At 40.5% G+C, this 24139-nt stretch overlaps 2 protein-coding genes across 2 annotated transcripts in view; one reads left to right on the top strand and one right to left on the bottom strand.

The window, feature by feature from the left end:
- Nucleotides 1-428: 428 nt before the first annotated feature.
- LOC125239052 (zinc finger protein Xfin-like) lies at nucleotides 429-10784 on the top strand. The gene is made up of 2 exons (XM_048146508.1): nucleotides 429-521; nucleotides 6587-10784. The coding sequence occupies exon 2, from the start codon at nucleotides 6593-6595 to the stop codon at nucleotides 9614-9616; it is 3024 nt and encodes a 1007-aa protein (XP_048002465.1). The 5' UTR covers nucleotides 429-521; nucleotides 6587-6592; the 3' UTR covers nucleotides 9617-10784.
- Nucleotides 10785-17304: 6520 nt separating this feature from the next.
- The window catches only part of LOC125239053 (endoribonuclease Dcr-1), an 86936-nt gene continuing 80101 nt past the window's right edge, over nucleotides 17305-24139 (bottom strand). The window contains exons 41-43 of the mRNA XM_048146509.1: nucleotides 20063-20171; nucleotides 18248-18380; nucleotides 17305-17613 (exon numbers count right to left, since the gene is read on the bottom strand). Of these exons, the coding sequence (XP_048002466.1) occupies nucleotides 17457-17613; nucleotides 18248-18380; nucleotides 20063-20171 (399 nt within the window). The 3' untranslated portion in view covers nucleotides 17305-17456. The remainder of the gene's footprint in view (nucleotides 17614-18247; nucleotides 18381-20062; nucleotides 20172-24139) is intronic.

Genomic DNA, 24139 nt, shown 5'->3' with positions numbered 1-24139 from the left:
AATCGCTCCCACGAACTAGTTCGCTCTTTTAGGTCTTGCTCATTTAGTTCAGCCAGACCAGCGACCACTGCGGTCGGAAAGATCAGAACGAATGGGACCGAATAATGTCAAAATGATACGAATAGTCCACAGATAGTAACATTCCGGGTCGAAAGGTTGTAAGTAACCGAAGTTTAATATGAAAACTTGACTTTTTTTGTTGCTCTGCTAAGTAGCTCTCGCTCTCGGTCGGCGCAGTCACACATTCGTTCTCGATCCCAACCGCTCGCACTCGCCGATCCTATACTGAACTAAATGAGCAAAGACCGATTCTCAGACCACGGTAAGATTCAGTTCATTTCGGTCATTGATGGGATTTTATTCCTAACAGTTCATAGTTCGTGAACGACACAAGCCTATCTGTCATTTAGTTGCAAGCTTTGGATGTTGTCAAACGCTGTCGCTGGCCGCGCAATTTTTAGTATTTATGTAATTCAATTATTTTAGTGTTATGTAGTGACTGGTAATCCAGACAACTCAAGGTAATTAAATTTTGCTTTACTTTATTGTAGCAATAAGGCATTTAAATAGGGTGTAGTTATATGATAATTGCGTAGTTAGCGACTGTGTGCAAGTCCCAACTTGACTGATAAAGTTACTAACATTATAAACAACATTGTTGTGTGGAACTCGAGAGTGGCGCGACGTGCCTGGGTTGCACATTAGCTTGAACTGAAAATATTCTAATTTGTATTCGATATTTTCTATAACATCTTTTATAAATTTACACAATAGTATGCGCCGGTTGATTATTTTAGTTGTTGATATGCCTAATGAAGTTATTTTATGACTCATAGACCGACCCCGCGGTTTTCTGTGATCACTCATTAATCTCATTATCATTAGTGTTTTATTTCTTGAAGTTATGTATGTAGTTACTTTACTTATTTTGTATGTAAAAGACCAAAATCATAACCTATATCCGTTTGACTGACATAACTTCATGTGCATTGTTTATATTTACGAATATTCATGTGAAATAGGGTTGTTCTGGTAAATGTTGAAGATTTCAAGAGCTAAGCTATTTATAAATTGTCCATACTAATATTATAAATGGGAAAGTGTGTGAGTCTGTTTGTTTGTCCGTCTTTCACGGCAAAACGGAGCGACAGATTGACATGATTTTTTAAGTGGAGATAGTTGAAGAAATGGAGAGTGACATAGGCCACATTCTGTCTCTTTGTAATGCGAGTGAAGCCGCGGGCAAAAGCTATTTATTATATAATTTTTGCTGCTATTATTAATTATAACCTGACAATGTATAATCAATACTGAATAAAGAATAAGAATATGAATATATAAAAAATGTATAATTTGAGGAAAGTTGGCCTAGTTGTAACCTATCGGGTTGTCAATGAATTGTTGTGTTTGAGTTCTTTAACCTTTGTGTCAAAGTTTTGCATCGGAAATATTTATCACAAGTTCTTCTTCTTCCTCCTACCCTTATCCCACGTTATGTGGGGTCGGTACAACACGCCTTCCTCTTCCATTCTCCTCTATCTTTCGTCATCTCAACACTCACATCTTTCTTCCTCATATCCTCTTTCACTTCCTCATATCATTTATCACAAGTTGCATAACTTAAATTGTGGCTTATAATGGGGCAAAAATATTTCTCAGCTAAAGTATATTGCCAAAATACATTTTTATCCCCCGACGCAAAAACGATGGGGTGTTATAAGTTTGACGTGTCTGTCTGTGTGTATGTTTGTCTGTCTGTGGCATCGTAGCTCCCGAACGGATGAACCGATTTTGATTTAGTTTTTTTTTGTCTGAAAGCTGAGTTAGTCGGGAGTGTTCTTAGCCGTGTTTCATGAAAATCGGTCCACTATGTCGCGGTCGGGGGGTTTTTCAAAATTTTGATTTTGTGGTTAGGTTATTTAGTTTTTTATTACTTCAAAATTGTACATTTATTTTTGCTGTAGCAGATACATAGAGTTTTAGCAGTACAAAATTTATATACAGCATTGTCCATCTATGTATGTATATTAATGAAATAATGTAAAAAAGATAATTACCACTTTATTCATAAACATTCACTAAAGTTATCCTGCCAATTAAGTTCGTTGGTCCCTTTCTATCACACTAATACGTCAGAAAGGGACAAACAAACTTTTTCAGCTTGATAACTTTAATTTCAATTTCAATTTCGTTTATTTCACATATAAGCTTACAGTGTAATACAACCAAAACACTTATATGGTAAAACACACATATTATTAAACAAAATAAAAAATAGCATATCGAAAACCAGACACGAGACACGAAATAAAATCAACAAATAATAAATCAAATAAATACAAAATCAAACAAATACAACATTTAATAAATATTTATGTTAAAAGCCAACATAGCATAGTGTGTTTATGAAGGGGGTTAGAATATACATTATACAATGGTCAATGAGGTATAAGATTTAAATATGTTGGACACTTCATTTAAGTTGCCATATCAATTTACACATGTAATATGAAACAAAATATTTGCCCTTGAAATATGAGTTGCCTTGTCAGCAGTTTTCAGACATACAGTTTGCTAACAAGACAATAATACTATTAGACTGGTTTTTAACCCCCGACGCAAAAACGACGGGGTGTTATAAGTTTGACGTGTCTGTCTATCTGTCTGTCTGTGTGTCTGTCTGTGGCATCGTAGCTCCCGAACGGATGAACTGATTTAGATTTAGTTTTTTTGTCTGAAAGCTGAGTCAGTCGGGAGTGTTCTTAGCCATGTTTCATGAAAATCGGTCTGCTATGTTGCGGTCGGGGGTTTTTTCAAAATTTTAATTTTGTGGTTAGGTTATTTTTATTGCTGTTGGTGCCTCGAATAAATAAAATAAAAACAAAATAAAAAATAACCAGGAGTGGCATTAAATATGTATATTACGACGTATTTTGCGATTTAATGACGAAACATGCCCTGGGCAGTCGCGGCGTATGGTAGAGTCCTTTTTAGATAAGATATCTATGAGTGCATATTATCTTTGAGTAAAGTGTGATCAGTTTGAGTTGGCACAGGATAAATGTTTATTTATTTAAATTTGATTGCATAGATAAAAAAATGTCGCCTTTTTAGTGGCAAAATTTGGATGGCCGTCTATAATAAATATAAAGTGAAAGTGGACCGACCAGCAAGTGTGCGCACTCTCATACTAGCCCATAGACTAGATGTGAGCGACAAAAAAGGCGCCGATCAACTTTGTCGCCGCGCACCCTTAGGGACCGGCCACATCAGAGCGTCGCGTGTCTCGGGGCGCGCAACGGACGTCCGCGCTACGCCACCTGAGTGTAATTCAAAAAACGTCTCCTCAGTAAATTTTTTTTCACGCCACGCCGCCGCCACGCCACCTGGGGCGCGTCTTACGTCCTTCCTATACAAAATGTACTGAGGAGACGTTTTTTGAATTACACTCAGGTGGCGTGGCGCGGACGTCCGTTGCGCGCCCCGAGACACGCGACGCTTAAGTGGGAACGCTGGCTTAGGCAGCGTCCCCAACTCCCCACTGAGGCGTCGCGTGTCTCGCGCCACGGAACGAACGTCTCCTCCACGCCGCCTGATTGTAATTAAAAAAACGTCTCAGTACATTTTGTATAGGAAGGTCGTAAGACGCGCCCCCAGGCGGTGTGGCGCGCGCCACGCTGCCTGAGGGCCCGTCCGTTCCGCGCCGCGAGACACGCGACGCCTCAGTGGGGACGCTGCCTTAGAGCTGTGTCTGAGATCGCCGGTATATAGGGGTCTTAGGCACATTTCGGACACTAGCGATCAAATATATCAAAGAGGCGCGTTCCTAGCGCAACATTCTAGGCTCGTGTAGGTGAACGCGTACCATGCTAGTATGAGTGATGATGTTCGCGTTTCTGACAGGCGGTAACTGTGAGGTAACCGAGAGGGGGTGGGCGGCACTTTCAGCGGGGATCGGGAGTGGCCATACTGTACGATAGTACTTTTTATTATACTGTGTCTTAGGCGGCTCAATCGCGTATAATTAAGTTTGAATACTGACCTCCGACGTGGTTTTATCTGAGGGACAACACTGTCCTTGAAAAGTCAGAGGTCAGTTTTGAAACTTAACTTCGCTAGAGTTGTGCCTGCTCGTTCACTGAAAATATCGCTCCCAACTAGTACGATCTCCGAAGTGTACTAGTTCGTTGTTTTAGAACATTTAGTACAGTAAGTAGTACACTGAGAGAGCGAGTGACAAATTGTGCATACCTATGGCGTACAGTAACGCTCGCTCGTACTAGCCGAGAGCTGATCGGCCGTTCGCGCGCCATGTCCGAGTCAGTCGGTTATAACGGTTGCGGTCGGATCACACGGAACGCTTTGCTGTCATTGTCACTTCTCGGCTCTTCGCTCCTTTCGCTCCCTTTCTGTTGCGCGTGTGTGAGTGTACTAAATGTCCTAGAGAGCAGATTCATTTCGGAGTAGTTTGGTCTAGTACAGTACAGGGAATCGTGATGTCTTTTGTACTATTAGTACATGTACTACACAAGCCTAAACTACGCGATTAAGTCCTTACATGTTAATGGCCATTCTGTGACTTTTGTGTACAATGAACTATTGTGGGTTTCTTATCTGTAGAACCGGAAGTACGTAGAAGTACAGTTATTTGTCCTTGAAAACATTTAGTTGCGTGAGTTGCTTTTTATCAGTTTGAGAACGGGATTTTATGTTATTCTAGTGTGGCTGGTGTTTGTAATATTCTTGTAATTTGGGTGAATCAACTTTTTCTTGCTTTTTGCAAGAATTGCCCATACTTATTATTAGCTCTACTTTTGTGAGTTTTAACCTGGTCATCGTGAATAAAGATCCTTATTTTTATTTTACATTAAGGGAATAATTAAAAAAAAAAATTACAATTAAATCTATATGTGACCCAGTGGAAGAGACACTTTTTTCATACAAAAGTGAGGGACAGCTATGTGCACTGGGTCACTGCTCGAAATAAAGTAATAAAATAGCAAATCCTATAAAAACATGATGTATTGCATAGCTTGTATATCTGTTTTTAATATAATAAGTATAAACTAATTACACTAAATACAAATTAAATTTTCTGACCACATATAGTCGAAGTATGCGTAATTTTGCTGGCAAAGAAAAGTTGATTCACCCATTTAGACAAAAATAAAATGTTTATGACATACACGACAAGCTTGGGGCTTATCTAAATAATGTTGGCATTTCAGATATCTTCTTCTTCTTTGTCTTTGCCTTTATCGCATTATTTGGGGTCGGCTCTCCTCGTTCTCATGCGCCAGGACTTTCTGTCCTGGGTTGTCGTTGTTGACAGTTGGGCTCGCTCCAAATCCTTGGACATTGTGGACCACCATGTAGCAGGCGGTCGTCCAGCGCCTCTCTTAGCATTGGGCAGGTCTAATGCTTTTTTCACCACATGGTCGTCATCACGTCTCATAATGTGTCCGTACCATCTCATCCGCTGCTCTGTTAGTTTTTCCGGGATGGGCGCCACTTTAAAACTGCCTCTGATGTATTCATTACGTACTTTGTCGAGTCTAGTTACACCTGCTGCCCATCTCAGCATCTTCATTTCGTTGGCATTTCAGATATAAAGGACCTTATTAGATTTAAGTTAAGGACCATTTTGACGACCGGTCTGGCCTAGCGCGTAGTGACCATGCCTGCTACGCCGCGGTCCCGGGTTCGAATCCCAGTAAGGGCATTTATTTGTGTGATGAGCACAGATATTTGTTCCTGAGTCATAGATGTTTTCTATTGTATAAGTATTTGTATATTAAATATATCGTTGTCTGAGTACCTGCAACACAAGCACAACACAAGCTTTCATGAGCTTACCGTGGGACTCAGTCAGTCTGTGTAAGAATGTCCTATAATATTCTGTGATGGAAAGTCATACATATAGTAAAGTAGAGAGATTAGAGAGTACCGGATCTACACTGACCCCAAACCCCAAAGCAAATACCCCTCGCCCCGCCTAATCCATCTACAGGATGTAACATTAATGCTGGTGATCCATTTAAGAGCATAACCGGTATCGAATAGCGGTTACGAATACCACTTCCTTTTTTTAAAATAAACACCATGAAAATTAAAGGTACTATAGAAGGTAATGTATAAGCCGTAGGATTTATCTTCGGCAATTATGTTACATAGTGTATAGTAATACTTGATCGGACCCTTTATGTGATTATAATTCTCGAAAGAATAGGGTAAGGAAGGTCTAGGTTAAGGGTGGGTGGGCATTTTCACGAAAAAAGATTCACAAACTTTTTTTTCCAAAATATGTAAAATGTAATGAGCCCTTTCTATCCTACTAGGCGGAAAAAAGCGTCCTAGATATTTTTTTCCACTTCGTTACTATTTTTCAAACAACGGCGATACAGCGGTTACAAAGTGGAAAGTATGCAAAACAATAAAACAATGGAGACCATTTTTTTGTCCCTCGTTTTTTATCCTAGATCGAAAGGCCTTAAGGTAGGTAGCTTATATTTTTTTTGTGATTCTTCTCGCGAAAATGCTCAGGTATCAGTAGGTATACCTAATGTGATATTTTGTTTGTCCTCAGCACAAGATGGGTGCGTGCGAAGTCGAGTCGTGCGGGAAGGACTCCATCGCCAGCCATGTCGTGGTCGACGCCGTCGGTATGGTCCACGGTCTCACTCAGCTGGCCAACTTACCCGACCCCCCCAACGACGCAATCCAGACAATCCTCTCTAGCGTTCAATACAAAACCCACCAACCAGAAACAGCTGCCGAGATTCCCACACAAAAACCAAGGAAACGTAAGAGCTCTCCGGGAAATGAAGAGTATTCTTGTGAATACTGCTCTCGAAGTTACAGGTACAAATGGAATCTAAAAAGACACGTCGAAGAATCTCATCCGGTCAAACTCAGAAGACTTGTAAATACAGCAGTTTTTGAATGCGAAGAGTGTGATTTTACGTGCGCCTCTCAAGAGGCACTTGATACTCATTCGAAACAGCATAATTCCACGGAAAAAACCAAGTCTCCGAGATCTAAATGCGCTTTTTGTGACAAAGAATGTGTTGGAATATATAACCATTATATTAGTCACCATTGTATCGAAAATCCCGAAGAAATTATGTTTGACAACGGGAACGTTTTAGTAATTTCTTCCATAAATCCAGAGAAAGGGAAGGCTGCTTGGTTTTTAAAAGAGAAAGAGAAACTGAATCAATACACTGACACCACGTGTCGATTGTGCGAAACGGAACCTTGCTTTGATAATCGATATGTTCTGGAAAGCCACTATGAGCTGAACCATATGGTTGATCCGAATATGTTAGGAAACATCAAACACGTCTTTAGGGCACAGAAGGGTGCTCATTTGCCTGCGTCGCAGACACCCAAACGCAAGCAGGCCGATATAAGAACTCCAATGAAACAGAAAGTCTCTTTCGTAGGGAATGAAGATAAGCAAGGCGGCAAAGATAACTCTGAAAAGAAGGTTGAGAATCAAGTTAAGAAACCAGAACAATCTGGATTCTCTTGTCAAGAATGCGGTCAAGTTTACTCCAGTGAAGCAGCTGTTAATAAACATAGAAATGAGATTCATACTCCTAAAGCAGTAGACAAGTCAAAACAGCCGAAATATCCATGCTGCTTTTGTAACAAATCTATTATTGGCATTTATAAACACTACGGGAATCGACACAGTATTGATGATCCGGAGCAGATTATGTTTAATACCGGAAACGTGTTAGTGCGTGCCGATATTGATACCAAGAGCGGGCAGGCCCCGTGGTTTAAAAGTCAGAAAGAAAAGGCGGAGAAAAAATACAGTGCCAATATGTGTAGATTGTGTGACGCTGATTTCTCAGGCACTGACGTAAGCCTGGATAGACATTACTTAAAAGGGCATAAAGTTGATCAGGATGCGTTGAAAAGGCTTGATAATCTTCAGTGTCTGTTCCGGGCTGACAAGAGGGCACATTTGGATGATTTGCCCGCAAGCACTCCAAAAGCTAAGTTGCAGCGGACTTTCCAGAGGAAAATTAGCCTCGAAAGTAAACACAAATCTGGACCTAGCACTGAACGCGATGTGAATGAAGAGGAGAGTGAGCAGGATGTGTCTGGACTGATCATTTACCAGTGCGGAGAGTGCGAGGTAGCCGCGACAACGTGCGATGCGTCCATCGAGCACGCGCAGCTCCACCACTTCCCGCGCTACTCGCCCATTATTCAGACCTGTGCCGTCTGCAACTTCTCTTTCGAAGCTCAGTGTTTCGCTGACCACTCGTCGAACCATCTCAACAACAATGACTACAAAGTAGTCAAGTTCTACCCTTCCAAACTGCTGGACGATTGGTCTGTCATGTTCCAAGGCTTGTCCGAAACACACGCGGCCAGAATCAGATCTTCCAGCACTTATCAGCACACCAGGAGAGTCAAAATGAACTCGGATGTGCCTTACGGAATCCCTGTGTATCAGTGCGGCAAATGTGAGCTGTACATTCGTCCGAAAGACGTTGAAACACACTGCTATAATAATATTTGTTTGGAAAATCAGACGCCAGGTCACTTCTGCTCGGATTGCGAAATCTATTTTTTCACATCCGTGGCTCTCACGGAACACGAGAAAGACCATAAAAATTATGGACCTGACTCTTTTAGAACTGTTACTTTCAACAGAAAGGAGGATGAACTTATAAACAGAGCTCTGCAAAACATCCAAAATAACGCAGTTTCTAAGGAAGCTAGAAACAAAACAGAAACTCCGCAGAAGAATAGAGGGAAAGAGATTACAGTTATTGAAGATGTTGTGATCAGTGTGTTTTGTAGTCATTGTAAACAGTCGATCATGTATTCAGAGTTTGAAGCTCATGCAGCCACTCACAATAATGAAAACGGAGAGAGTTCGCACACAACGGAAGAAGTTCGAAATATTCCAGAAATTAATGGTCATAATTCTGGAGAAGTTGTCCAGCAAACTGTCGTTGACGGCGAAGAGATTCAAAGGGCTGAAGAATTGTCACAAGAAGGGAATAATGAAGTTAATCTTATAGATGGTCATGAATCTGGAGAGGTTAATCTTCAAACTGGTGTAAATGATAAAGTCACCAATGGAGGGGGTACAGTGGAACCGTGGAATAGCGACACAGACTCTTGCAACAACCTCTTAGCCCCTGTCTCTTCTTTTGACGTTCGCGTAGAAGTACATGTACAAAATCAAGAAGAATACGATACGAATAACTTTGAATGCATAGATATTTTAGAAGACTTTAGTGAAGAAATGGCAAACGATTTGAAACATGATATACAAAAACTAGGGGCTAAGTTATTCGGTATGACCTATATACCTGATGATATAGTTAATAATGAAGATATTAAATCTGAAAAGAGTGAATTAACACAGCATGGAGGAACAAGTGATGATAATCAAGATCATGTTAATGATGAAGATAAAATGATCGAAGCAACTAAAAATCGAAATGATAGTGATTCAAATGATATTATCGTTGAAATAGATGATGATAGTGACAGTGAAATTGAGTTTCAAGCTGTTGATCGAAAATCAGGTGCTAAACCATCTTCAAGGGACATTTTAAGTAGAATGTTGTCCAAAGAAGAATAACCGCATTTTCAGAAATTTGGACCTGAAATTAGTGACAGTTGTTAACAAAAATGAACTAGGTGCTTTTGTTCGTTTTTATAGCCGATAGCTTACTAGCTCGCGGTGGGACCAGTGCATAAGCGTCTATTTTTGGACGGCTAGAGCAGATTTCGCTTCGATAGCTTTGGGGCAACCCTTATGTGGAACTTATACCCAGGGCTCGGATACCGGTTCAATTTTCAAACCGTTATCATGTACTTGCGGCGAAACCTTTAAATTTCGTTTTCGCTCGAAAAACCGCTATTTTTAAACGGGTTTTAAGGGGAACGCTTTCATAAAGGTTTCGTTCAATTAACCGGTTTAGAACAAAATAAACCGGGTTATTCCACAGCATGATAGGTAATTACTGTTCTAACCAAACAAAAAAGTCGCTGCGGGAACGTGCGTCTCGCCGCTCGTCGAATAAACCGGTTTATTTCGGTTAAAATAAAGTTCTCATAACGTTCGCGTTCTTTACAAAGTTCGGAGTAAAATCGAAATAAACCGGTTTTAACCGGTAAAGAATTTTCAGCTTTGAGCTGCGGGTATTTTGATACCCTTTTAAATAAGGCCAGTACAAAATTAATGATTAGATTATGGAGAGTTACTTATTATATTTTTAATGAATATGTTATTTCATATTTATACTGTGATTTTGGTTAGTATGATGATGTGTGTGTGTGTGTGAAATTAAGGTACAAAAATGTCGATTTAGATCAAAGATTATTAAATTAAATATTCTTTGATCTAGATTAATGGACATATGCACGTTTTTATACTCGATTGACTGGGAGGGTGTCCGTTTTCACATTATCCGATCCGATATCGGATGTCGGAAGGATTTCAGTGGAAAAAATTCAAGATGGCGCCTGTATGGGATATCGGTCCTATAACCGATATCGGATCGGATAATGTGAAAATTCACTAAGTGTGGTTCGTGGTAGGCCTTATGAACTTGAATATTTTTCTTGTTTGTTATACAACGTTATATACAAGTGCCAGGTGCCTTACACAATGTTACCTGATAATATACTTATTTAATGTTGAAAATGTACTTAAAGCTCGGCCACACATGCGCGTTTTGATAGCGTAGGCGGAGCGGTAGCGGAGCGCAACGATAGCGGTGCGCCGGACGAACGCTGGCGTTGCGCCCGGCGGACGCCGGCGGGAACTAACGAGCGCGGATTGCGAGAGGAACGCCAGCGTTCCGCCGGCGCACCGCTATCATTGCGCTCCGCTAACGCTACGCTATCAAAACGCTTTATGTGTGGCGGAGGCTTTATAGTGTTTAAATGTAATGTATGAAATGTGTATGTAAAAATCATACCAAAGGGTTTATTTTTATATTATACATAATATACATAATAAGTCCTGTATCGCCTATTTGTCTCTCTAGTGCCTTGTGTGAGTTACGTCGGAAGTTCGCGTCAAAGTATCCATGCTAATATTATAAATGGGAAAGTGTGTGTGTGTCTATTTGTTTGTCCGTCTTTCACGCCAAAACGGTCTGAACTGACAGGTTGCATACAATTTTTTTTTTCAGATTATGAATTTTTCAGACTGTCTGTGGCGTGCCTAACTAAACTTTAATGATATTCAAACGGAGATTTATTCTTGATAAGCTTGCGAGGCATTGTTGTTGTAACTATTTTAGAAATTATTAGTTTTTACCTACCATTTTTAAATTGTGCAATTTATTAAGGTTTTTATGTTATCTATTATGTACCTAATAATTAACTATTCATGTAAAGTTGCCGTCAATAGAGTTTGTGAACAATGTTAACAAACCTTGTAGTCAAAATGTCTTTAATTTCCATTCTAACTCATCAGATACTGGCTAAATCCATGTGTTATTTAATCAGTTCATGTCACATTATGATCCTCGACCTTAAAATAATAAAATTGTGCTAGTATATGAATATTTTGTATAATCGTTTGTTCACATTGTTGACAATTTCTATTGACAGCGATTTTAACATGTGCATTTGCTAGACGATGCATTTATTATACACGTTAAACTTTCGTGAGACATATTCAAATAATTAATGAATCTACGGTTGTACTCACGTTATTATATCGCTATTGCGACCTGTTCGGGTCAATTTCGGAGGCCCCTCTTCAGGCATATAGGATTGGACGCGCATTATTTCCCGAAACATAAATATTATGCGACATTATTATAGTTATTTGTTATACAAGGGGGCAAAGTTGTATTTTAACGCCGAGTGTGGAATTGAAAAACGAGCAAGTGAAAGGATTCTATAGTTGAACCACGAGCGAAGCGAGTGGTTCGAGAATAGAATCCTGAACTTGCGAGTTTTTTAACACACGAGAAGTAAAATACATTTGCACCCGAGTGTAACACAAAACTTTTCCCCTCACTATAGCGAGGAAACTACAACGCAAAAAATGCGTTTATCACTGCTTCCAGTAGTTCCACAGGTGGTTAATCATCTTTATTACTAGATTCACCTGCTTTTATCAATTTTAAAGCAGTTAATTTGACTTTATTCAAGGTCAAATTACTTTACTCAGTAGTGGATAAAATGCGTTTTTACCCGCTGGTATTAAAGGACAAAACACGTGTTTCCGAGCTAGTGAGGGGAAAATATTTTTATAGGACATTGTTACACAGATTGACCGAGTCCCACGGTAAGCTCAAGAAGGCTTGTGTTGTGGGTACTCGGACGACGATATATATAATATAAAAATACTTATATACATAGAAAACATCATGACTCAGGAACAAATATCTGCTCATCACACAAATAAATGCCCTTACATAGTAGCGATATAATAACGTGAGTACCACCGTAGATTCATTAAATAATGCATTTAGTTTTAATACCTACGTCATTATAAGTAAGATATGTTACTATTTGTTCAATGTTCGTAAAGCATAATTATGTAGGATTTCGTACGATTTTCTACCGTCGCCAGGGGCCCCGTTAGGCTAGTTTCCTATACTTAAAATAAAATATACAGAGCAGTGATGTCACGGTCAAATCATTTACTTTATATCTTTCTCTTTGACTTATTAAATATAAATTATGTTTAAACATAACTCAATCAATCAATCAATCAATCAATCAATCATTTATTCGTGATAAACAACATAAACACAGTCATATAAAACAATAAAAGCACATTCAAAAGTTAAAAGAAAAAATAATAATTAAAAAACGAAGAAAAATATAACACATATAATTGTTTACCACGAAATGGTCCCGCCTCAGCGTAATGCTAACCACAGGGTCAGCGCTGATCTTCCGGCGAGACCATTTGTGTGCCACGGACGCATAAACGTGCAACACGGCCTTAACAGCCTGAACGCGTCCATTTGTCGTTGGTCACAATCGGCGCCATCTTGCGCCTGCGCGTTAATTGTCATGATGACATTGATGACAATTTTGTGATGACCAAGTAACTACTCGTACTGTCCATATTTTTCCTCTGTGGTTGCTTCTGGTTAATTATGTGGTGCTTTATCGTGCACTGCATAAAATATTTCAAGTATAGGAAACTAGCCTATTATTAGTCCACGTATGGGTTATCAAATCGTATGGGTTGCCATGGCAACACACTAATACTAACCCTCGGGTTAACCCTCCATTTTCGTCGGTGCAAGTCGCCCTTAAACTTATATCTTTGGAGCCCCTGATATATTTATCTCCACGGCCGGGCGCGAGAGCTATACTTTGTCAAACTATATGCATCCTTTTCTTTAGGGTGCTATAGAAAAGGATACCTATAGTTTTCTTTGTTCTTATTTACTGACAGACTTGTTTGACAGAGTATAAGTGGCAGGTCTGAATGAGGAGGCACACTCAAAGATTAAGACAGATGGCGCCACCTTATTAGTCCATTGCACAGATAAAGAATTTCATACATGAGAGCGATAAGATATTTTTTTCTCTCTCAAACATATGAATGACAGTGACATGCCTAGACACTTGCACAGGCGCCGCCTAGCGGGATAAAATGTCAGTGTGCCTCCTCATTGAAAATTATACTCGTGTTAATGTGTATGTTGTAAAACTATCGCTTATCAAGAATAGTGGCACAACTCAAAATGAAATGCCTTTTGAATTTTAATCTTACCGGTAAGAGTTAGAATATAAAGTGCAGTAACATATCATTGTGAGTTGTGCCACTATTCTTGATAAGCGACGACATGTGACTTTCAGGAAATCTGTTACAAGAATCAATAAACTTTTATTAAACATATAACTAGTTTTATTTTGTCCCTACTTATCCCAAGAACAAAGGCTACGGTCTTAATGTAAAGTTCAAAAACTATCAACCTCTCAAACTTTTATGTGTGTTTGTCACCAACATGGTATTAGTTGACTTATCAAAGTAAGAATACCTGGTGGCTGGTAGCCTAGCGGTAAGTGCGTGCGACTTTCGTTCTGGAGGCCGCGGGTTCGAACCCCGGCTCGCACCAATGAGTTTTTGACTTATGTGCGAAATGTCATTTGATATTTGCCAGTCGCTTTTCGGTGAAGGAAAATATCGTGAGGAAACCGGACTAATCCCAATAAGTTGGGTTGGAAGGTCAGATGGCAGTCGCTTTCGTAAAACTAGTGCCTACGCCAAATCTTGGGATTAGTTGTCAAAGTGGACCCCAGGCTCCCATGAGCCGTGGCAAATGCCGGGATAACGCAAGGAGGATGATGATCAAAGTAAGAATAAGGTACACACGAGGCAAATCTCGACTGGGGGACAATTGTAACTATTCCATTATTATTACACTATGATGTTGAGTTCTACATGTATCCACTGAACACGCCTACCATATATAACCGGTGGACACTCTAGTATTTAACAATACAAACATTGTAAAACATGGACCAGTTACATCGAGGCATTTTATGTGGCGCCATCTATGCGTGGTGTAGTGTATGCGCGTTCTTAGGGGGTCGCATTTTAATCTGATGCTATGATCTTATCTATCTATAGTTAATCTATGGTTTGGTCGAGGAAAAGAGGGTGGCAATGAAGGTGGTTTTCCACCGGCAGGGCGTGAATGGGCAGAGCGGGGAGGGAATTGAAATCGCCAGGACCCTTTTCCACTAAAAATTGTCATTAAAAGCCATCGCGGGCCTGCGCGAGCTTCGCGATGGACATTAATGTCAATCGCATACATATTATAAGCAAAACAACAAATATACAACACTAACAAATATCTCAAATAAAGTCCCGCACATCCAAGTCAATCTTAACTATTTCCACCGAAGATGCGCCGGGCGAGAATTACAACTTCGTCATACAAATTTCAATTCCTTCTCTGCTCTGCCCATTCACGCCCTGCCGGTGGAAAACCACCTATGCACTCACATGATCCTAAATATACACCGTGTTTTTATTGGATTCCGTTAATTTTAAGGGAAGGTTCTTCAGGTCAAATTCAAATCCAATTAATTTCTCTAAGAAACTAGCGTCTTAACTATTATGGTTATTGAATTATTAAAAAAATGAATTTAATTACTGAACATGTGTGTGGCATCCCTTACCACTTCCTAATGTTATTTGTTTTGACATGTGCCGTCAAACACTTGACACTGACTTTAATGTTATGATTAAGGTCCTCTCACACTAATGAATTCATTTATTATGTATGGAAACAAAAAAAAAATATTTTTTTCGAATTTAACAAAAAGCGATGATGATGATGATGGCTGGTTCCTGATGATGAACCTAACTGCGTGTCGAATTTAACGGAAAACAAAAAAAACATGGTGTATACACGGATGGGTTGAAAAAAAAACTGATTGGTTCAGTACACAATTTATTTACAGTTTATAATAATATTAATAATTATTGCGTTAATGTAAGTGCGTTACAAAAACTAGTTACATCATTTAATTATATAAGTTAGGTACAATATTACTAATTTTATTTTAATATACATAGAAAACGAAATAGTTATTTGTTATACAAGGGGGCAAAGTTGTATTTTAACCATTAAAAGATTTTCCATGAAAATAATTTAATTTGTTCATGACTTAAACTTAGACTTAGAATATCACAATTTGCATGGCTTTTTAAAGCCTAAATGTGTTTAGCTCTAATTATTATATATTTAACACCATTGTATACCACATTTAATGGCAAATAAATCATTTCATCATTTCATTTCAACGCCGAGTGTGGAATTGAAAAACGAGCAAGTGAAAGGATTCTATAGTTGAACCACGAGCGAAGCGAGTGGTTCGAGAATAGAATCCTGAACTTGCGAGTTTTTTAACACACGAGAAGTAAAATACATTTGCACCCGAGTGTAACACAAAACTTTTCCCCTCACTATAGCGAGGAAACTACAGCGCAAAAAATGCGTTTATCACTGCTTCCAGTAGTTCCACAGGTGGTAAATCATCTTTATTACTAGATTCACCTACTTTTATCAATTTTAAAGCAGTTAATTTGACTTTATTCAAGGTCAAATTACTTTACCCACTAGTGGATAAAATGCATTTTTACCCGCTGGTATTGAAGGACAAAACACGTGTTTCCGAGCTAGTGAGGGGAAATTATATTGGCTGAAATGGCAGTTATAACTATATAGCTCTTGCCCGCGGCTTCGCTTGCGTTAAATTCGGAACTGGAGGAATGCTCCATAGAAACTTCCACCCCCCATTTTAGAGAAGTGGGGGATTAGAAAGAGACAAAAAGTAGCCTATGTCACTCTCCATCCCTTCAACTATCTCCACTTAAAAAATCACGTCAATTCGTCGCTCCGTTTTGCCGTGAAAGACGGACAAACAAACAGACACACACTTTCCCATTTATAATAGTATGGATTTACTAAGACTGTTAGGTGTAAATTTATTCAGACATGTTTTTTGCCAAAAATATGTTGTTATTTAGACAAGTACGTGCGATGTTCGTTTCGGACTCGCACAGTGAGTTTTCCAGAACTTATGTGCGAAATGTCATTTAATATTTGCCAGTCGCTTTTGGTGAAGGAAAACATCGTGAGGAAACCGGTCTAGTTACCCTTCGGGAAAGTCAGATGCCAGTCGCTTTCGTAAAAACTAGTACCTACGCTTGGGATTAGTTGTCAAAGCGGACCCCAGGCTCCCATGAGCCTTGGCAAATGCCGGGAGAACGCAAGGAGGATGATGAGGATCTAGACAAGTAATACTCATCGAGTAAACACAATTAGATATTTTCATTAGATTTATATTGACCGGGGGGGATAACATCCACCCGCCTTCGTCAGTTTTCCGTGATCATGATGCATGCAACTGCGTCGAAATATCGGGAGCTCGACAAAAATCAAAAAGGCAATCACGGTCTATATCCCGGTCAGTATAAGCAAAGAGGATCGAGTATTATAGAGAGTTACTGTCGAAGTAAAATGTGTAATCACAGTGCATAGACTGCCATCTCTTGACACAGGCTTAGAACTTTTGAACCTCAGTTTTGACAATTTGGCCCATATTGTTAGCTTGATACGTGTTAAAATGTCAAATATTAATATTAGCGACATCTAGCTGAGCGTACCCCAAAGGTGTAATGTCATCTAGGCCACCGTACCTTTTTCTGTATGGTACTGAAGTACGTTTTTTTCTTATACTTTATCTGTCTATACGGAGTTATATATCGTCACTACTTTTAAAAAAACTTGTATCTCCGTCTGTCAATGAAAAGAAAATTGTAGTAAGTATGTATGGAATGCATATAGACTTACTGCGTTTTAACTTTGAGAAGCAGCGTGAGATACGAGATTTTTTCAAAGTAGTGACGATATGTCTTTGATATAAGTCTGACAATTAGATATTGTTTTTTAAAGCGAATATGTTGCAGTGTGAAAGTTTCAGTGTTGCTTGTGCCTCTTAAGATGCCGCAGAGCGCAGCGGGCGGCCGTGCCCTTGGCGATCCTGTAGTTGCGGCCGACGCCCTTGAAGGCGCCGCGCCCGAACACTTCCACGCAGACGCGGACTCGTCTGCCGTCCGCCAGGCGCTCTGGTTTGCTGAAAATATAAAAAAATAAATAAGTGTGAGCGCAGAATTTACACCGTGGGTCTGAATAACCCAAAAGATTTTAGCCACGCATTTTTGATGTAGTTAAAATTTTGAAAAAACCCCCGACCGCGACACAGTAGATCGATTTTCATGAAACATGGCTAAGAACACTCCCGATTAACTCAGCTTTCAGACAAAAAAACTACATCTAAATCGGTTCATCCGTTCGGGAGCTACGATGCCACAGACAGACACACACACACAAACAGACAGACATACAGACAGACACGTCAAGCTTATAACATCCCGTTGTTTTTGCGTCGGGGGTTAAAAACAAACAAAAAATATTATAAAATAAGACTTTTCAAATTTATTTCTGGTGCTAAGTGAAATGTAAAGTTTGTTTAAGAAATAAAATTCTTTAAACCTAATTCAACAAATTATTTGTGCACGTTCTTTTTTAAAATTATAAATGGGCTTACTCTTGACCACAGACTAGCCAAAGGCAAAGACGTGGCCTACAATAGAGAGAGCTCGCCCAGAAGGTGCCTGTTCACCCTTGATTTGAAGGTTGCCGGGTTATATGATATGACATCTTTTAAATACTTAAAAAATACAGAGTATAAGATGAGGTATACTTACCCGAATTTAGCGGTGTCGGGTTCAGCTTCCAAAAGCTCCCTCACGGGGGACTTCGGCGCGGCGGCCGAGAACGCTTCGAGCTCCGCACCCATTAACTGTTCGTAGGAGCCCCACACCGCCGCTAGCGACATGCCTGCAAATCACACACCGTTAAAAGCTGTGTTACGAGTTTGCAATATTCTTACGCCCCGAGTATACAATGCTTTTCATCACACGTTCAATAAAAAAAAATACTGATGCACTTCATTTTAAAATCTATTATATTAATTAAGTGAATAAGTAACATATCCTATATTGTATGCCCTAGCAGGGTATCATGTACGTACTAAGACCTATGTAAGACCTTTTCCCCTCACTAGCTCGGAAACACGTGTTTTGTCCTTTAATACCAGCGGGTAAAAACGCATTTTATCCACTAGTGGGTAAAGTAATTTGACCTTGAATAAAGTCAAATTAACTGCTTTAAAATTGATAAAAGTAGGTGAATCTAGTAATAAAGATGATTTACCACCTGTGGAACTACTGGTAGCAGTGATAAACGCATTTTTTGCGTTGTAGTTTCCTCGCTATAGTGAGGGGAAAACTTTTGTGTTACACTCGGGTGCAAATGTATTTTACTTCTCGTGTGTTAAAAAACTCGCAAGTTCAGGATTCTATTCTCGAACCACTCGCTTCGCTCGTGGTTCAACTATAGAATCCTTTCACTTGCTAGTTTTTCAATTCCACACTCGGCGTTAAAATACAACTTTTCCCCCTTGTATAACAAATAAGTATTGTACTGTTGAGCATGATGACAATGGATTAAATGAATATGAATATAAAAAAAAAAATTCATAAGTTTCTAGGGAGAACGATTATTTTTATAACTCCCGCTCCGCCTGCGTGCAATTACACATTTACTGTGGGAATGTGATGAAAAAATAGTTTGTATTTAAGACGATACAGGAGGGGTCAATTCTCCATACTAACGCTCTCGACTATTTCCTCCCTGGTTTTTGAAGATAGAGCACTGATTTTTTCAACACAGATTGTTATTATTTTTATCTGTGTCAGATCGTTTTGATTTTTTTGATATTTTTATTTTTAAAGACGCTAGAGCCCATCAAAAATTTCCAAAACCGGCTTTATTGATTATGGCGCAAAAAAAGGCGTAGTATTGGTAACAATTAGCCAAAAAAACTAAACGGTCCGACACAGATTATTTCATTGTTATTCAGATTCTCAAATTTCGTTACGATTGATTAAGTTTCGAAGGAGGAAACAGTCGAGAGTGACTGAGTTATTCTGAATTGGCATTCTTTTTCGATAAATCTAGTTGATAACACTAGTATATTTAACTGAAATTCTCAAATTGAAAGGGCGGCTCCTTTCCATTTTAGCAATTTCGCTCCTGTAGCGTCTTAAACTTGCTAGAGCACCTAAACTTTAGAGCCCTCGTACTGCACAAGATTCCCGTTCAAGTTTTTTCCATTAGAAGCTAACTCGTAAATATTTTTCTTCAAGAAGCAGGTTCTAACGGCCCAGCCACGACATTGGTCTAAGCGCGACAGCGGTGAGCGGCAGCCATACGTGCGAATGAAAAGTCCCATCGCTGTGTCTCGCTCCAATGTATGGCCGCCGTTCACCGCTGTCGCGCTTAGACCAATGTCGTGGCACTCGTGTCTGAGCCGTAAAAGGTCGGCAACGCATATGTGACTCCCCTAATGTTACTTATGTCCATGGGCAGCGATTACTTCCCATCAGGCGGCTATTTTTGCTACCTATATCATAAAAAAGTATTATGTGACAAATCATATAACTGCGAAATATGCTTACCGGAGTCTAAAAATATGGCACCCGCTATGGACTCAAAGAGGTCTCCTAGGGCCTTAGGGACCTCCACGTCCTCTGCCTGCTCTAATTCATCTTCGTGTATCAGGTAGTGCTGCAAAAATAATTATAAATTATAAATAAATAAATATTATGGGGCATTCTTACACAGATTGACTGAATCCCACGGTAAGCTCAAGAAGGCTTGTGTTGTGGGTACTCAGACAACGATATATATACCTATAATAAACAAATACTTATATACATAGAAAACGTCCATGACTCAGGAACAAATATCTGTGCTCATCACACAAATAAATGCCCTTACCGGCATTCGAACCCGGCTTAGCAGGCAGGGTCACTACCGACTGAGCCATACCCGTCGTCAATCATAATCATATCACTGTTTCTAGGAGATTATGCGATGGTGGCCTATCGGTAAAAGCGTGCGGCTTTCAATCCGGAGTCGCGGGTTCGATCCCCGTCTCGTACAAACGAGTTTTTCGGAACTTATGTGCGAAATGTCATTTGATATTTGCCAGCCGCTTTTCGGTGAAGGAAAACATCGTGAGGAAACCGGACTAATCCCAATAAGGCCTAGTTACCCTTCGGGTTGGAAGGTCAGATGGCAGTCGCTTTCGTAAAACTGGTGCCTACTTCAAATCTTGGGATTAGTTGTCAAAGCGGACCCAAGCTCCCATGAGCCGTGGCAAATGCCGGGATAACGCAAGGAGGATGATGATGTTTCTAGAAGATTATACTTTCGATTTGGCATTTTCAGAATTTGGGACCCCCAATTAGCGTAAGTTGTTAACAAAAATTAACTCACTGTCAGTTTTGTGACGATAATTAAGCATGAAATGTCAATGAAAGTATTGTTTTTGTGTTACATAAACTTTAAGCGTTAATCTACATTCAAAATGTGAAAAAAGTTAATTTTTAGACAAATTTTACGCTTAATTGTCGTCAAAGCGTGTCAGTTGACAGCGAGTTCATTTTTGTTAGCAACTCACGCTAATTGGGGGGCTCAAATTCTGAAAATGCCCTTAGGATTACATTCTTACTTAAAATTGCAACTTAATCGCGTATAACATACACATACATACAATCATGCCTGTATCCCATAAACGGGTAGGCAGAGCACATGAAACTACTCAAGTTTCAGTGCCACTCTTGGCAATTAAGGGGCTTTATTTTTATTTTATTCCCTCAGTACGCATCCTGCAACTCAACATAGAAGGAATAAGCATGGCTAAGAGTGACTATCTGACGAAGGTATTAAGGGACTATAGAGTTGATATCGTTAATATTCAGGAAACTCACACTAGGGATGAAGCAGACTTTGAAAAGAGGGCAAGACTACCGGGGTATACTCTAGTTAAAGCTATCCACCATCATAAACATGGCATAGCCACCTTCGCCAGGTCAGACATCGCAAACATCCATGTAATCTCCGCTAGCGCGAAAGACTCTTTATACTATATCGTCATACAAGTGGACAACATTTCGGTAACCAATGTCTACAAACCCCCAAGCATCTCATGGCCTTCAGAACTCCTGCCTGTCCAATCGCACCCGAGCGTATATGTTGGAGATTTCAATAGCCACCATACGAACTGGAGATACTCGGAGATTGACGCAAATGGTGAACTACTGGCCCAATGGGTGGATATGAATAACTTACACTTAGTATTCGACGCAAAAGACAAAGGAACCTTCCATTCTGCCAGATGGAGAAAGGACTATAATCCTGACCTCGTATTTGTGTCCAAAGACTACCTCGATCACCCACTCCCTTGTAGTCGCTCGGTACTGTCTAACTTTCCGAACAGTCAACACAGACCCGTATGTTTGGAGATTGGTCTCAAAATCCCTCTCCAAAACTCCATGCCGCTACCACGGTGGAACTTTGCCCGAGCGGACTGGCAGAAATACAAGGAGCACTTAGACCTTAGCATATCTTCTGCTAACTTGGACCCTGTAGCCTCCAACTATGGTAACATCTGCAAACTAATCATCAAGTCTGCAAAGGCGTCTATACCACGGGGTTACCGAAAAGAATACATACCTGGATGGAGTGGGGAAAGCGAAACCCTATATAAAGAGTACCGAAAAACGGGGAACCATCGCACTGGCGCTGAACTTCTCGCCTCCCTGGATGAGAGCCGAAAAGCAAAGTGGGAAACTGCGGTTGGCCAAATGGACTTCAAACAGTCTAGCAGAAAAGCTTGGAGGATCATAAACAGCCTAACGGGAAAGCACAGTAACAACAGAGACAGTGCATGTGTTAACCCAGATGCCATAGCCACCAGAATGGTTGAGTTAACTAGAGCCAAAAGTGATAAAACCTTCACGAAGAAAGTTAAGAAAGAACTCACAGCTCTCAAGCAAAACTCCCCAAGAAACCATGAGCTTGCTGGACCTTTCACTGTCGAGGAAGTTACGAATGCTATTAAACAGCTCAAAAATAACAAAGCCGCTGGCCCTGACAACATATTTAATGAGTTCTTGAAGCACATGGGGCCCATCGCTGTCGGCTGGTTCTCAACCTTCTTCTCCAATATCTTAAAAAACAATGACCTACCTAAACACTTTAAGTTGGCAAAAGTAATAGCCGTGCCCAAACCAGGAAAGCCTGAAAACCTTGCTGAGAGCTATCGGCCTATTGCTCTTCTAAGTTGTTCCCACAAGCTATTAGAACGCCTTCTTCTAGGCCGCATTGAACCTTTTATAGAAGCTGTCACTCCACCCGAGCAAGCCGGCTTTAGGAAGGGCCGGAACTGTGTTGATCAGGTTTTAGCCCTCACTAATCACCTAGAAGTCGGATTTCAAAAACGCCTTAAATCAACTGCGGTTTTTATAGACCTTACGGCAGCCTACGACACAGTTTGGAGGCACGGTCTTATTAAAAAGCTGATGTCTACAATCCCCAGTAGAGAAGTGGTGGACCTCATCTCCAACATGCTGGCTGAAAGGACTTTCGAAGTTTTCTTGGGAAACAATAGAAGCAGGAAACGTAAGCTGAACAATGGCCTCCCCCAGGGCTCTGTGTTGGCGCCGATGCTGTTCAACTTGTACATCTCGGACCTTCCGCACACAGAAGCTTCCAAGTTTATATACGCCGATGACATCGCGCTCGTTTCACAGAGTAAAGATTTTGAATCTGGAGCCCAAACTCTGACATCGGACTTAAAATCTCTGTCGGCATATTTTAGAGCATGGCGACTTATACCTAGCCAAAGTAAGACTGAAGTTTCCTGTTTTCATCTTTACAACCAGATGGCCAAATATCGTCCAACTGTATACCTGGACAACGAAGTACTGAAGTACAACCCTTGCCCGAAATACCTAGGTGTTACGTTGGACAGGTCCCTGACCTATAGGGAACATTTGACCAAGCTTTCACAAAAGGTTTCAACTAGAAACAACCTTCTCCATAAACTCTGTGGGACCAGTTGGGGAGCTTCGGCGGATTGCTTGCGCACATCAGGCATCGCGCTTGTGTACTCTGCGGCGGAGTACTGTGCTCCGGTGTGGCTTGGTAGTGCACATACCAACAAAGTTGATGTCAAGCTGCACGAGACCATGCGCTGCATCTCCGGCACTGTCAAATCCACTCCGGTTCACTGGCTGCCAGTTTTAAGCCACGTAGCCCCGCCTCACCTCCGACGCACGCAGGCTTTGAAGAGAGAAGTGGACAAAATAAATAAAAACCCAAACTTACCCGTCCACAGAGAATTCTGCCACCCCCCTCAACAGCGTTTGGCTTCTCGAAACCCACCCTATGCTAAAGCGCCAAGCCTAAGCAACTTCAATATCTCCGACAGGTGGAAAGCTGAATGGTCTAGTGCTACGGCAGAAAAAGACAACCCCTATCCTTCAGATCCGACGAGAAAACCAAGAGGGTTTCATCTTCCGCGTAACACCTGGTGTCGCCTGAATAGATTGAGAACTGGGCATGGCCGCTGCAATTACTGGCAACATAAGTGGGGCTGGAAGGACTCTCCCCTCTGCGAGTGTGGCGAAGAAGAGCAAACCACTGACCACATATTCCGGCGCTGCCCCCTCCACTCTTATCCTGGC

Source organism: Leguminivora glycinivorella, chromosome 25 (genome assembly GCF_023078275.1).
Source record: "Leguminivora glycinivorella isolate SPB_JAAS2020 chromosome 25, LegGlyc_1.1, whole genome shotgun sequence".
NCBI lineage: Eukaryota > Metazoa > Arthropoda > Insecta > Lepidoptera > Tortricidae > Leguminivora > Leguminivora glycinivorella.
The sequence above is the reverse complement of the archived record's forward strand: the minus strand, read 5'-3'. Positions and strand labels throughout refer to the sequence as shown.

Coding starts and splice junctions, on each gene's coding strand:
- LOC125239052 (XM_048146508.1), top strand. CDS start 6,593: ATGGGTGCGTGCGAAGTCGAGTCGTGCGGGAAGGACTCCATCGCCAGC.